The sequence below is a fragment of the Galeopterus variegatus genome, unplaced genomic scaffold, assembly GCF_000696425.1.
Source record: "Galeopterus variegatus unplaced genomic scaffold, G_variegatus-3.0.2 Scaffold512, whole genome shotgun sequence".
Taxonomy (NCBI): Eukaryota; Metazoa; Chordata; class Mammalia; order Dermoptera; family Cynocephalidae; genus Galeopterus; species Galeopterus variegatus.
In genome coordinates, this window is record NW_007726623.1 from 356,188 (window position 1) to 370,566 (window position 14,379).

Consider the following 14,379-nt stretch of genomic DNA (forward strand, 5'->3'; position numbering starts at 1 on the left):
GGGGGGGGGGGGGGCAGCAGGTAAAGGACAGGTACAGGGGGCGCCTGCCGTGGCAGCATCTCCTCAACCAGCACAAGCTCACATGAGCATCAGGCCAGCCCCTGGCCCTGAGGGTACCTGGCAGGGCTGGGAGCAGTTATCGGTCAGACAGCCCCAGCCTCTCAGGGTGGCCCCAGAGGCTGATAGGTCACACCCTGTACTGGGTTGAATAGTGTCCCCCCAGAATTCATGTCCACCCCAGCACCTGAGAATGTGAGGTTATCTGGAAACAGCGTTTTTGCAGACGAAATTAAAGATCAAGATAAGACCATACTGGGTTAGGGTGGGCCCTAAAACCAATGACAGTGTCCTTAAAAGAGACAGAAGAGTCCACACAGAGACACAGAGGAGCTAATGTGCAGTCAGAAGCAGAGGCTGGAGTGATGTGACCACAAGTGAAAGAACATCTGGGACCACCAGAGGCTGGAAGATCCTCCCCTAGAGCCTTCAGAGGAAGGGTAGCCCTGCTGACACCTTGATTTTGGACTTCTGGCCTCCGGAAGTGTAAGAAAATAAACATCTGTTGTCCTGAGCCACCGGTTTGTGGTAATTTGTTACGGCTACCATGGGAAACTAATACACACCCCTGCACAGCTGCCGAGGAACCTCTGCCTCCTCATCAGGTCCTGAACAGCCACCTTAAACACAGAGGCCTCCATGCACCGAGCCCTCCGTGTGCTGTAGAGACTGGCACTGCCACTGTCCTCGCTTTTACAGACGAGGAAGCAAGTCTGAGAGATTAGGTCACCTGCCCATGGTCACACGGGCAGTAAGTGACAGAGTCAGGATTTGAACTCCGGTCTGCCTGCCCCACCCAGGACCTGTGCTCGTTCTAGCCACCCCGGGCCCTACAGCACAGCACCCAGACACGTCTAATTCCCATCCTGTATGTCAGTCCTGCAGGTACATGGAGGAGGCCACCATGCTTCTGACCCCAAACCTTTTCGTGCTCAGTTTTCTCTCTGAGCTTCATGTCATGCGGCCTTAGGTCACCCTTCTGCCCTGGTTGTTCCCTTTGGGAACCTCTAAAGCTATCCACATGTTCTGGCTGCCCTCCCACCAATCACAAACTCCCAGGACCTATAAGTGGGTGCATCGGGGGCCTTCCGGGAAGGAAGAGGCTCCTGGGAGCTCCCCGTGGTGGAACATGTGGGAGAAGGAACCATCCACCACCTGGAGCATCATGGAAGGGGGTTTATACAGGGTTCAAGTTTTACAGGGACTGCACAAAACCCACAAATTAGAACTCACATCTTTCCCATGTTTTCTTCTTTCTGGGGGGCGGGGTGGCTGGCCAGTACGGGGATCTGAATTCTTGACCTTGCTGTTATAACACTGTGTTTTAGCCGACTGAGCTATCCAGCCAGCCCCCCATTTGTCTTCTTATTCAAAGTCTTTCCTGTGTCTGTCACCAAAGCACCCCATCTCCATTCTAGCACCTGCTTCCTGCTGAGGTTGGCCCTGCGCGTTTCTGCCTCCCTGTTGCGATCCTGAATGAGTTTTCATTCTCTGCTCGGGCCACTGAGATCCTGGAAAGCTACTGATGGAAAATATCTCCCAGCCCCTGAGATCTGACAGGCTGGCATCACCCAAGGGTCTCAGGGGCCAGCAAATGGCCTGGCATGCCTGAGAGGGTGCAGCACCCTCACCCCGACACCATGGCACCCGCCCGCCCCATCAGGCTCCTACCCTCGCTCAGCGTTGACGACGATGGCCCTTGGCTTGTCCCGGTCTCCACGAAGCACCACCCCCATGGCATCCCCATTTAGTCGGTGGACATTGATGGAGTTGGTGGCTTCGCATGTCCAGAACAGCGTCCGGCTGTAGATGTCAATGCTGAGATCATGGGGCTGCCTGTCTGGGTTTTGGCTTTGGCTTGGAGAGGTCAAAACGAAGGGCTGTAAGACAGTAAGAAACCAAAACTCGTGCCATCAGACACTCTGCAAGTGCCAGCTAGAGATGTCTCGGGACAGCAGAGGCCATGGTTCCTGAGATCAGCCTGAAACTCAAAATTCCAACAGTGGTTTGGGGACCTTTCTTCTCGAAACAGCTCTAACCGCATGCTCACTGAGAGTGCAAAGACGGATCCGGACAGTGGGCTCCGGAAGTGCTCCTGTCGTTTAGCAAATCCACCAAGAGACCCAGCACTGCATCACCAGACTACGGCCATCAGACCTCTTATCCAGTCCCTTCTCACAAGGAAGGCCCAACGGACAGCTGGACAGTCCCCAGGACCACCAGGCCCCCTCTCAAGACATCTTCCCTCTTCTGTTCTGGGACTCATGCTTTTGGCTTAAGACCCTCAGATCTCGTTTGTTTTTTTAGAGTGCCAGGACAGTACGTGTGGAAATCCCGAGGGAAAGAGGACAGGGATGCAGGACAGGGGAGGGATGCAGAGCAGGAGAGGGGTATGGGGCAGAGGAGGGTGCTGGGATGACCCAAGCCCCTCGTGGGAGGGCAGGCCCAGCCACATCTCTCGGTGACTCACGCCAGCCCTCCCTCCCTACACTTTCTGGGATCTCCTGAGCTCTACCTGACCCCATGCCATCCACTGCATCGCAGGAATGACAATTCTGACCTTGGTAATCTCTGACTGGGACTCGCTGCAAAGGGACTTTGCTAAACTGATCCAAGAGGGGAGAGCCCAGAACCACCCTCGTCTCCCCCATGTCAGAAGCCTGATGCCTGGTGGACCTAGACCCCCTGGGTTACCCCAAAAGATGACTGTGTTTGGGTTTTTGGATGACCTGGCCTGATGCAAAGGAGACTTGGAATGCACAGGCTGCCACCTAGAGTTTGGATAAAAAGCTCCTCCCTATCGGAAGGGAGTGGGCTGACATCTACTCTGATCACAGGTCGTTCTGCACTTTACCAACGTCTCTCAGTCAGTAGTTGGCAAAACAAGAAGTCTCCAGGTAGGCCAGAAGGGGCTTGTGGCCAAAAAGAAGCTCCTTCACCAGGCCTAGCCTCTTGGACCCAGTGGGAAGGACACGACCACCCCACCCACACACGCATAGCTGCTCTGCGCCACCTTGCTGGACAGGTGCAAGGGCATCACTTTAAAGGATCACATGTTTTCGCAGCTAACAACATCCACATCCCCAGAGTCGTGGGCCCCAGGGAGTCTCATGTCAGCTCCAACTGGGTACATTCCTTCCCAAAAGCCACAGAGTTCTCTGACTGTGGACCTCAGCCTGGTGCAGCCGATGGGCCAGAAGAGAAGCAAGATTCCACCAGCTCCGGCTGGAATCGGCTCACCATGGAGGGCGGGTTGTGGGAGCGGGAGGTCAAACCAAACTCTAGGACACCAAGCATCAGAATGACCACCTGAGATAAATGTGCACGGTGTGAAGTGACACCCACAGCCCTCCCCAGGGAGACATAAACCAGAAGGCAAACACAGCTGGCCAGTTTTATAAACCCTGAGCTCCAAGTTTAATGTAAGCAACGATTCTTATGCTAGTGCAAAATTTCCTGCCAGAATCCTGCTCAACACCAGAGTAATACCCCTTCTCCTCTCGGTACAAAACCTTAGCAAAGTGGAAACATGCGTAGCAGCATTATTCATGCCAGCTGAGAGGTGAAAACAGCCCAAGTGCCCATCCATGGATGAATGGATAACAAAATGTGGCAGATACACACAACGGAATACTACTCAGTGTTGAAGGAAGGAAATCCTGGCACACATTGCAACATGGATGAACCTTGAGGACACTATGCAATGTGAAACAAGCCAGTCACAAAAGGACAAACACCGTGTGATTCTACTTATATGAGGTCCCTAGAGTCATCAAATTCATAGAGACAGAAAGAATGGTGGGTGCCCGGGGCTGGGGGAGGGGAGTAGGGAGTCAGTGTTTAATGGGGACAGAGTTTCAGTTTGGGAAGATGGAAACTTCCTGGAGATGGATGGGGGTGGTGGCCGTACAACGATGAGAATGCACCTAATGCCACTGAACTGTCACTTAACAATGGTTAAAACATTAAGGTTTGGGCCGGCCCGGTGGCGCACTGGAGAGTGCACCGCTTGGGAGTGCGGCGGCGCTCCCGCTTAGCCCCCTCACAGGTAGGCAGAAATGCCAGGTAGGCCCCAAAGCCAGTGAAAACATCCTTCCTGGAACAGGAACACAAACCTAGCATTATAAAGCGGTTGCTTCTGCTACAACGCTCATTTTGCAAACGCAAATTGGTTCCAACACGGTGTTGAGCACAACACAGATTTCACATCTGCTTATGCAAAATTTCATCCATGGGAAACATTACACAAATGCAGAAAATCGCTCCCAGCACTGACCCACGGAGGGACACACTAATGACACACCTCCAACATCTTCCTCCTCCCTGGACAGGCGCCATGTGCCTCACCTGTCCGCACCCAGGGTTAGAACTTTCCACCTGATTTCACACAATCCTTCCACCGTTTCATAAAAACTCACAAGCTGCAACTCTCCCAACGCGCACCTTCACAAACCAACTTCACGTCTTTTCAAGGAAAAGCGCTATAATTTACTGTACTATTTACGTATGCACATTTTGTAGGGTTTGTACACTTAACCATTTAACATGTGCAAAAAGGTGCTCCTGTATTTGCCACGTTCCTATCTTTTTTCTAATCTGTCACTGATCGTATAACTTCGTATAATGTATGCTATACGAAGTTATTACGCACCCACACACGCATAGCTGCTCTGCGCCACCTTGCTGGACAGGTGCAAGGGCATCACTTTAAAGGATCACATGTTTTCGCAGCTAACAACATCCACATCCCCAGAGTCGTGGGCCCCAGGGAGTCTCATGTCAGCTCCAACTGGGTACATTCCTTCCCAAAAGCCACAGAGTTCTCTGACTGTGGACCTCAGCCTGGTGCAGCCGATGGGCCAGAAGAGAAGCAAGATTCCACCAGCTCCGGCTGGAATCGGCTCACCATGGAGGGCGGGTTGTGGGAGCGGGAGGTCAAACCAAACTCTAGGACACCAAGCATCAGAATGACCACCTGAGATAAATGTGCACGGTGTGAAGTGACACCCACAGCCCTCCCCAGGGAGACATAAACCAGAAGGCAAACACAGCTGGCCAGTTTTATAAACCCTGAGCTCCAAGTTTAATGTAAGCAACGATTCTTATGCTAGTGCAAAATTTCCTGCCAGAATCCTGCTCAACACCAGAGTAATACCCCTTCTCCTCTCGGTACAAAACCTTAGCAAAGTGGAAACATGCGTAGCAGCATTATTCATGCCAGCTGAGAGGTGAAAACAGCCCAAGTGCCCATCCATGGATGAATGGATAACAAAATGTGGCAGATACACACAACGGAATACTACTCAGTGTTGAAGGAAGGAAATCCTGGCACACATTGCAACATGGATGAACCTTGAGGACACTATGCAATGTGAAACAAGCCAGTCACAAAAGGACAAACACCGTGTGATTCTACTTATATGAGGTCCCTAGAGTCATCAAATTCATAGAGACAGAAAGAATGGTGGGTGCCCGGGGCTGGGGGAGGGGAGTAGGGAGTCAGTGTTTAATGGGGACAGAGTTTCAGTTTGGGAAGATGGAAACTTCCTGGAGATGGATGGGGGTGGTGGCCGTACAACGATGAGAATGCACCTAATGCCACTGAACTGTCACTTAACAATGGTTAAAACATTAAGGTTTGGGCCGGCCCGGTGGCGCACTGGAGAGTGCACCGCTTGGGAGTGCGGCGGCGCTCCCGCCGAGGGTTCGGAGATGGCCTTGACGTTCCTCAGCCCGTGCAGCGGCAGGATGAGGTCCGGGCTGTGCTGGTCGTCGGGGATCATCCGGCTGATTGCACATTTCTGGCTGAACAGCAAGAAGGTGGTGGGGGCTAGAGAGAGGCAGAGACGAAGGGCTGCGCGTCAGCATCGAAGCTGGAGAGGCAGTGGGCTGGGGAACCAGAAATGCAGCTGCATCCACACCCGCTAGACATACACGGAAAAACACCGAAGCACGCAAACTCTTTCTTGGGGATGGATTGTGGGGAGTATTTCTCTCTATGTTATATGCATCCACGTTGTTTCAATACTTTCTAAGGAAGGTAATGGTGGTAAACATCAAGTGCACTCCCACAAACACACGGGTGCTCAGATAACTGTGTAATGTGCCTCTGTGCTCGAGTGAACACTGAAAACAGCATAAACAATGACACCAGGAGGGGAAACTCCTTGGGGGTGTCTCTGAGCAGCGTATGAAGCTGACAGCAGAGCTGGGAATCAGGCTGGGCCTGGGAGCCGACTATCAGAGGCTCCGTAAGAAGCTCAGCCTCCCTGTGGTCTGCTTTCTGCGGTTTTCAAAGGAGCTGGGAAGTAGAGGATGACCCCGCCCTCACGGCCGAAGAGAGACCCAAGCTGCCTGGGTTCAGAAACCGTGGTTCTCAGAGCACGGGGAGGCCCCAGTTGTAGCTACCGTCAGAGTGTCACCCCAGGTCTGCCAGCCACAGGAGAGGGGACCCAGATTAACAGCATCCCCTCCTGGTCATGGGTTACCTGAACCTCCACTTGACCCTTCAAGGTCATGGTCCCAGAGAAATGGGGCGGCAACAGGAACAAAGGGAGCCCAGGCACGGGGTGTCCCAGGCTCTGGCCCCAGACTCATCATGCACCAGCTTGGGGCCTGAAACAAGCCCTTGCCTTTCAAAGCCTCAAGTCCCTCATCAATACAACTAGGATAGGTGAGGCCCCCCGCTCGTGCCCAGGACTGCATGAGGATCAGACAAGGCCCCGGAGGACAAAGAGCTTTATAAACTGTCAAGTGCTGCATAGAGGCTGAGTTGCCCTGCGGATGTCCCAGGTGGGAGAAAAGCCTGCCAGCAGGACACACGTGTGCTCAGTGAGGGGCTGTGGGAAAGCAGCTCCTGGGCTCTCGGAACCTCACTTTTCTTATCACTGAAATGAGGACAAAAGGGCCCACCTAATTCAGAGGGTCAGTGTGAGGATTACACAAGCTGACCTGAGACCTCCTGGCCAAGGGTCAAGAGCAGGGATTCTGAAGCCAGTCTGCTTGAGTCAAGCCTGGCTTAAACCTTTCCAGCTGTGGGGCCTTGGGTGGGTTGCTGCACATCTCTGTGCCTTAGCTTCCTTGTCTGTGAACAGGGATTGTGACAGGCCTGAGGACTGAATGACTGCCATGGAAAGCACTTAGAATGCTGCTGGCAATATGAGAGTGCTCTCCCACTGTGACTGGTTTTCACATCCAAAGATCCTCCTATGGAATCTGCCAGCTGAGGGGCTGGCCCATTTATTTGTGTCCTGATAAAGCAACAGGTCCTTCACCCAGTTTGGGCCTCCAGGTAGCACTATGCAGCTTGTGCAGTGCACCACCTGCCCAACCATCCATGTACATCAAGGTCACATCCATATGAGAAGCTCCTTCTATCTTAGCTCCCAGAGTGATAGAATTTGGATGTGTTGTCCCCCGCAAAACTCATACGTTAATCTGATCCCCAATGTGGCAGTGTTGGGAGCTGTTGGAGTCATGGGGTCAGATCCCTCAGGAATGGATTAATGCTCTCCCTGTGGGGTGGGGGTAGTGAGTTCTTGTTTTATTAGTTCCCACAAGAGCTGGTTGTTTATAGGACCCTGGCACCTTCCCCTCTCTCTTGCTTCCTCTCACGACATGATCTGCTTGTACCTGCCAGCTGCCTGCTGCTTTCCTACATGAGTAGAAGCAGCCTGAGGCCTGCACCAGATGCAGCTGTCCCAGAATCGTAAGTCAAAAAAACCTCTTTTCTTTATAAATTACCCAGTCTCAGGTATTCTGTTATAGCAACACAAAACAGACTGATAACACAGAGCCACGCTGATCTGATGTGGGGGTGAGGTGCGAGAGGAAACGAGGCACTTACGGCTACAGTTGCGGCTACTGGGGTCCAGGGTATAGTGTGAGGCACAGCTACAGCGGTGGCCGCCAGGGATGGCAAGGCACAGCTGCCCGCACTGCCCGTTGTTGTGCATGCAGTCGTTGAGGCCATCCTGGCGGGAGGAGTGGAACACCAGGATGTCCATCACAAAGTCCAGATGGCCCTGGATGAGGGTGCGGTTCCGGCCGCTGATCTTGTCGGCCCGCTCGATGCTGTGCAGGTTCCAGTCCGTCCAGTAGATGTAATCGCTGTACTGTGTCAGGCCAAAGGGGTGCGGGAGGTCATCAGCAATCACAATCCGCTCCTGACCTGCATGGAGACACACAAGCACGCTGTCAGCATCGGCAGGGCCAGGCACAAAGCACAGAGCGCCCTATCAGGAACACTGCTTCCACCTGCAGCCTGGCTACTGCATCGAAGGCTTAAAGTGTTCAACCACTTTGGAAAACCGGCAGAATCCATCAAAGCCGAACATCCAGCTACCCAGCAATTCTACTCCCGGGTGTACAGGCAAGAGAACGCACACAATACCCACCGAAATCACATACACAGAATGTTCACAGCAGTGAGTATTTGTCATAGCCACAAGCTGGAAACAACCCAAATGTACGTCAACAGTAAATGGTGGAATCCTCATATAATAGAAATGACATACCAATGTGGATGAATCTCAAGGACACTCAGAGAGCACTTACTGGGGTGCCAGTCACTGTCAAAAGTGATTTCGTCCACATTATCTCAATTAATTCCCACTACAATTCTGAGAAGGAGGTACTATTAAAATGAGGCACAGAATGTTAAGTGACTTGGCTAAAGTTACACAGTCACTGAGTGGCGGGGCCAGGATCACAACCCAGGCAGCGAGGCTACACGTTCACGTTCCACACCGGCTCCTACCAAGTCAGACATCATTACTCACCTTTCACTCCCCCGGCAACAAGCCCAGGCCTTTCACGTTATTAACTGAGTGCTCAGTAAATGTCCAGAGCATTAAACAGAAAACACAATGGAGTGACAGCAGACCCAGTGCACGTGGCCACCCTCAATTTGCAGGGTCATGCAAGTTTCCAGGGCTTTTACTGGTTTTCATCTGAGTCTCTCCTTACTCTGGGGTGATTAATGAGCTTAATCATTTGAGGCAGGCAGAGCTGTGCTCTGATTGGTTTCTTGTCTGAGTAAAGTCATGCGATGCACTGGGGAGCTGGGGTGGTGGCCTGGAAGATGCATTCAAACCGTGCCCTTGGCCTCACAAACCAGGCAGTCAGAGTTGGCGGGTGTAGCCCAACCCAAGCAGAAACCAGGACACTGAGTTTCTAGTTCCAACTCTGCCTACGTAGTACCTGAGACAAGGCATTCAGCTCTCCCATACCTCAGTTTCCTCATTTGTAGAATGGACACGACCACACCCACCATGAATGGCAGCAGCAGTGATCAGGAAGGAAGCCAAATTCCCTCTGCCCCTACTGGCGGGCTCCGCAGTGCTGGACAGCTCTCAGAGGCTCTGGGAGACCCAGGTTTCAATCGGCCAGCCCATGATCACCAGAAGTCTCTCTTCCAGGAACCAAAAGCCGGGGCTGCCTGGGTGACTGCCCCCGTGCAGCTCGACGGGCCACACCCTCTCCTTCCTTGTCTGCCCTGAAACCGAGGGCTGCCCGGGAGTCCCTCAGAGCTTCTGCCCGCTTTGACCTTTCATTTTCCCAACTGGGGGCGGGAGGGTAGGGGGTCTTTTGTTGAGCACAGCAGTCCCTGTCAGCTGGTGTATGAGCCAGGACAGCTAACGTAACCACTCTCCTTCAGCAGAATAGAGTACGAAGTCCTGCATTCTGGGTTCTGGATAACTTGGGACAGGTTTTTTAAAAACTTCCCTGAGCCTCATTTTCGTCCTCTGTAACAAGGAGATGAGAATGCTGACCCAGGGGTGCTGGCATCCGTGACTGATCCCAGCACAATGCCTGGCACACAGGACGTGCTCAGGGCTGGGCAGAGACTGAGCGCTGGCCCTGAGGTCTCAGTAGGGCTCTATGACTCACTACCTTGGTGACCTCAAGTGAGTCACACGACCTCTCTGGGCCTCAGTTCCTCCACCACATGGTGTAGGGTCAAATTAGAGTCCTGGCACAGGGCTTAGTGGGACCTAGCACCCACTAGGTGAACAGGAAACAGCTGTCACTAGGGCCTCTCTCAACACAACAACAGCAACATCACCAGGGGGTGCTCAGGGACAAACTCACGGGTATGTCCAACACCTCCTACAGGCCGAGAGACAGGGCAGTGGGGGCTGAGATATGGCCAAGGCCCTGCTGCCTGCCCTCAATGCCCCCGCCCAGCCTCACCCAGCATGTTGGACGACTCAATCATGTTGGTGTCCAGGTCAGTCCAGTAGAGACGCTGGTCTGCATAGTCGATGGTGAGGTCATTGGCTCGGCCCACCTTGTCCACCAGCGTCATGCAGTTGGTCCCATCCATGAAGGCCCGCACGATCCTGGGCTTGCCACCCCACTCAGTCCAGTAGATGTAGCTGGAAGACAACCAGGAGGAGGGCAGGGAGGGCTCAGTCCAATCCACTCTCACAGTGGGGCAGATGGACCGCCATCATCTCCTCGGCCCAGACCTCCCCTTCCTGGAGAACACTGCATCAGTGACGTCCCTCCAGGAGGCAGGGAAGGAGCAAGACCCTTGCTGAGCTTCTGTTATGAGCCAAACACCCCTCCAGGGGCTGTCACTTTGCTACCCCCTGAATTCCCGCAGCAGTAAATACCCATTTACAAACACAAAAACAGGTGCACAGACAAGACAACCAGATGATAGAACATCCGAGCCGCGGCACTTCCTTCAGGACAAATGCTACCTAAGCTTGACGGGCTGCTGGGGGATGGAGCTACCCCCTGAATTCCCACAGCAGTAAATACCCATTTACAAACACAAAAACAGGTGCACAGACAAGACAACCAGATGATAGAACATCCGAGCTGCGGCACTTCCTTCAGGACAAATGCTACCTAAGCTTGACGGGCTGCTGGGGGATGGTGTCAATTGCTACCCCCTGAATTCCCGCAGCAGTAAATACCCATTTACAAACACAAAAACAGGTGCACAGACAAGACAACCAGATGATAGAACATCCGAGCCGCGGCACTTCCTTCAGGACAAATGCTACCTAAGCTTGACGGGCTGCTGGGGGATGGTGTCAACCAGGATGAACACAGGCCTGTCGGGATGGACAGTCCCTTTACTCAAAGAGGGCAGAAAACAGAGCCCAAGACAAAGAAGGTGGCATCACAGGATCAGGCTTCAAACTCAGCTCTACGCCATCTCCATCAGCGGCTCCTCCTTCCCTCTTCTTCAGCAGATCCGGAAAAGGAAACTCGTCCTCATTCCAGAATTTTGTAAGTTTCACTTGCCCTTCTGCTAACCTGGACCTCTTTCTCTTTATGCTGCCATCCTGAAATAGCCCCTCCTTCCCTAATCGAGCATGCAACAGGCAGGGTTTGGGCTGCTCCATACACATCACAGGTGCTTTATGGGATGGGCATTGTGCCAGCTTCACAGAAAAGGAAACTCAGGTCCAGAGAGAGACTCCGGCCTGGGCCTGTCTGGCCCCAGTGCCCAAGGCAGGACCCCTAGGCTGCCTGGCAGATAAGAGCATGCTTGTGCCTAGTGAGGTGGGTCTTAATTGCTGGCCTGCAAGAAGTGTCTGAGCAGCCTGAAATCCGAGGTCCTCAAAGCCGGCTCTCAGGTCACAGAATCGGGCACCCAGTGCAGGGAAAGGAGGCCTGGACAGGAGCCGGGACAGCACTTCTTGGCCCAGCCCTGCTCTAACTGGCTACATGACCCTATGTAAGGCACTTTGTTTCTCTGAGCCTCAGTTTCCGCATCAGTAAAATCAGAGACACAGATACCCACCCCATGCAAACTCCCTGGACTCTGGGATGAAACTGTGGGTGTCAGTGTCAGCACAGGCCTGACCCAGCCACTTGCACCCCTCCTGCTCCAGCCCCAGCCTTCTCTGTGAATGAACTCGATGACCTCCGAGGGTCCCACAAGCCCTGGCCAACTTCCAGGCTGATGACGGTCAGTATGACTCTAACCACAGCGTGCCAGGACAGCCTCCCACTATGGCCCAGGCAGCATCACCGTGCTGGCTGATGCAGAGAGGGAGGGAGGGGGCAGGGACCCACACCATGGACAGAAACAGTCCTTACCCCTTGGTGGGATCCAGGGCTAATGACCGCGGGTTGTCCAAGTCCCTCCACACGAGCACCTGCCGGAACTGCCCGTCTAGCCGGGCCACTTCAATCCTGTTGGTCCCAGTGTCGGCCCAGTAGAGGTTCTTGCCCATCCAGTCGACAGCCATGCCTTCGGGGTAGTCGAGGCCAAACTCGATCACGTGCTCCACTGAGCTCCCGTTCATGAAGGCTCGGCTGATGGTCTGGGAGCAGAGGCGGAGGGAAAGGGCCACATTTTAGGAGCCAGCATCTCCTGCAGACATCTAACAGTGAGGTGCTTGGCCACCTGGAGCAACTATCATCCACGTCTGGGACCAGATCACCCGTAATGGAAACTTCTAAAATGAACATTGGAAATGCAGTAAAATATGGGCCGGCCCGGTGGCGCACTGCTACCGTGCGCCGCTTGGGAGCGTGGCGGCACTCCCGCCGAGGGTTCGGATCCCACATATAGACCGGCCGCTCACTGGCTGAGCGAGGTGCGGGCGCAACACCGAGGGTTGCGATCCCGTTGCCGGTCCCGGTCCGGTACGGGCGTGACACTGAGGGTTGTGATCCGTTGCCGGTCACGAAAAAAGACAAAAAGGAAATGCAGTAAAATACAACCTTTTTGGGAAAAGCAAATTGGATATTGATATATGACCTTTAAAAATACTTGTATCCTTTCAACCAGTAATCTTCCTCCTGAAACTTTATCTCAAGGAACTATAAAACTACAACTATTTGAAATCACACAGATGTTTATTACTGTGGTATTGCTTAGAACTGGGAAAAAGTGGAGTGACCAGAATGTTTATAAGAGAATGACTGAGTCTAACAGGAAATATCTGTGCAGTGGAATAGTCTACATGTTTAAAAAATTATATTGCTGGGCCAGCCCGTGGCTCACTCGGGAGAGTGCGGTGCTGATAACACCAAGGCCCCGGGTTCGGATCCTATATAGGGATGGCCGGTTTGCTCACTGGCTGAGCGTGGTGCTGACAATACCAGGCCAAGGGTTGAGATCCCCTTACCGGTCATCTTTTAAAAAAAATAAAATAAAAAATTATATTGCAGAGTTTGTTTTGGCTTAATAAAATACTTGCTATAATGTTAAGTGAAAAAGTCAGGACACAGAATTCTATGCATGTGAGTCTATGCATGTGATTATGATTATAACACATAATGTCTTTAAGAAAAAAACCTGAAGGAAATCCACTGAGGTGTCAGCAACGTTGACTGGCTGGTGAGGTTATGGGTGATTTTTAGTTTCTTTATACTTTTCTGTATATTTTCCTTTTTCTACAAAGAACCCTTGTGACTTAAATTCAGATAAATATTTAAAAGATATGTAATACAAACAAGAGAATAAAAGATAGATTAAACTGTCTTAGTCATCCAATGCTCCAGAACGGGGATGTGTAAAGGGGCAGGTAGGAGATATTTTAGGCTTCACAGACCATACAGACACGTCACCCAAGAGCAGTTGCAGACAATCCATAAACAAATAGGCATCGCCATGTTCCAATAAAACTTTATTTATAAAATCAGGAGGCCAGCCCATGGACCAGTTTGCCAAACCCTGCTTTAGAAGACAAAAAGTCTTTTCCTGTATTTATCCAGGATGTTTATGTTTGAACTATGAATGAAGAAAGAGTTTGCTAAGCAAATGGAAGCTGGTGAGGTGAGTCTGAAGTCAATGTCAATTTATAACAAATGTTTCACATTTACACAGCATTCTACAAAAACGCCATGTGTGCATTTACTAGATCTGCTCATTATAAGCATTCATATGTGTTTATTAAAATAGGTTTGCTAAAATTTCATTAGCTTCCATCAAGTTACAATAAATATTATAGTTCTTTAAAAAAAATGTGTAAGCCTTTGAGGTGGTAACATTACAGGCAAGATTTTCATAGAAAAGCTGCCCGGGAACGCGATCTAGCAAGCGGTACCTTCAGGCTGACATCCGTCCAGTAGATGTGGTTGTTGGACACGTCAAAGTCCAGTGCAGAGGCCTCTTTGACGCCCGTGAGCGGGATGGCCACGTCGTTGTTGTTGGTCTCCAGGGAGATCCTGTGGATGGCTGCTCTGCTGGTGAAGACCAGGAAGGCCTCGGGCACAATACAGGTCTTCATGTCGCTCAGCAGCTCCAGGCCAATGGGGCAGCCGCACCGGGTCGCACGGGGTGTAAAGAAGCACAGGTGGCTGCATCCCCCGTTCCCGTCTGCACACGGGTTGGTTCCTGGAAGAAAA

General features: G+C 52.2%; 2 protein-coding genes across 2 annotated transcripts in view; both read right to left on the reverse strand.

Annotated features, from left to right (window-relative positions):
- The window catches only part of LRP5 (low density lipoprotein receptor-related protein 5), a 35,888-nt gene extending 22,244 nt beyond the window's left edge, over nt 1–13,644 (reverse strand). The window contains exons 1-8 of the mRNA XM_008569577.1: nt 13,600–13,644; nt 12,121–12,347; nt 11,076–11,126; nt 10,252–10,436; nt 10,150–10,167; nt 7,904–8,227; nt 5,781–5,887; nt 1,729–1,937 (exon numbers count right to left, since the gene is read on the reverse strand). Coding sequence (XP_008567799.1) covers nt 1,729–1,937; nt 5,781–5,887; nt 7,904–8,227; nt 10,150–10,167; nt 10,252–10,436; nt 11,076–11,126; nt 12,121–12,347; nt 13,600–13,644 — 1,166 coding nt within the window. The remainder of the gene's footprint in view (nt 1–1,728; nt 1,938–5,780; nt 5,888–7,903; nt 8,228–10,149; nt 10,168–10,251; nt 10,437–11,075; nt 11,127–12,120; nt 12,348–13,599) is intronic.
- Nucleotides 13,645–13,769: 125 nt separating this feature from the next.
- The window catches only part of LRP5L (low density lipoprotein receptor-related protein 5-like), a 34,026-nt gene continuing 33,416 nt past the window's right edge, over nt 13,770–14,379 (reverse strand). The window contains exon 6 of the mRNA XM_008569568.1: nt 13,770–14,368. Coding sequence (XP_008567790.1) covers nt 14,037–14,368 — 332 coding nt within the window. The 3' untranslated portion in view covers nt 13,770–14,036. The remainder of the gene's footprint in view (nt 14,369–14,379) is intronic.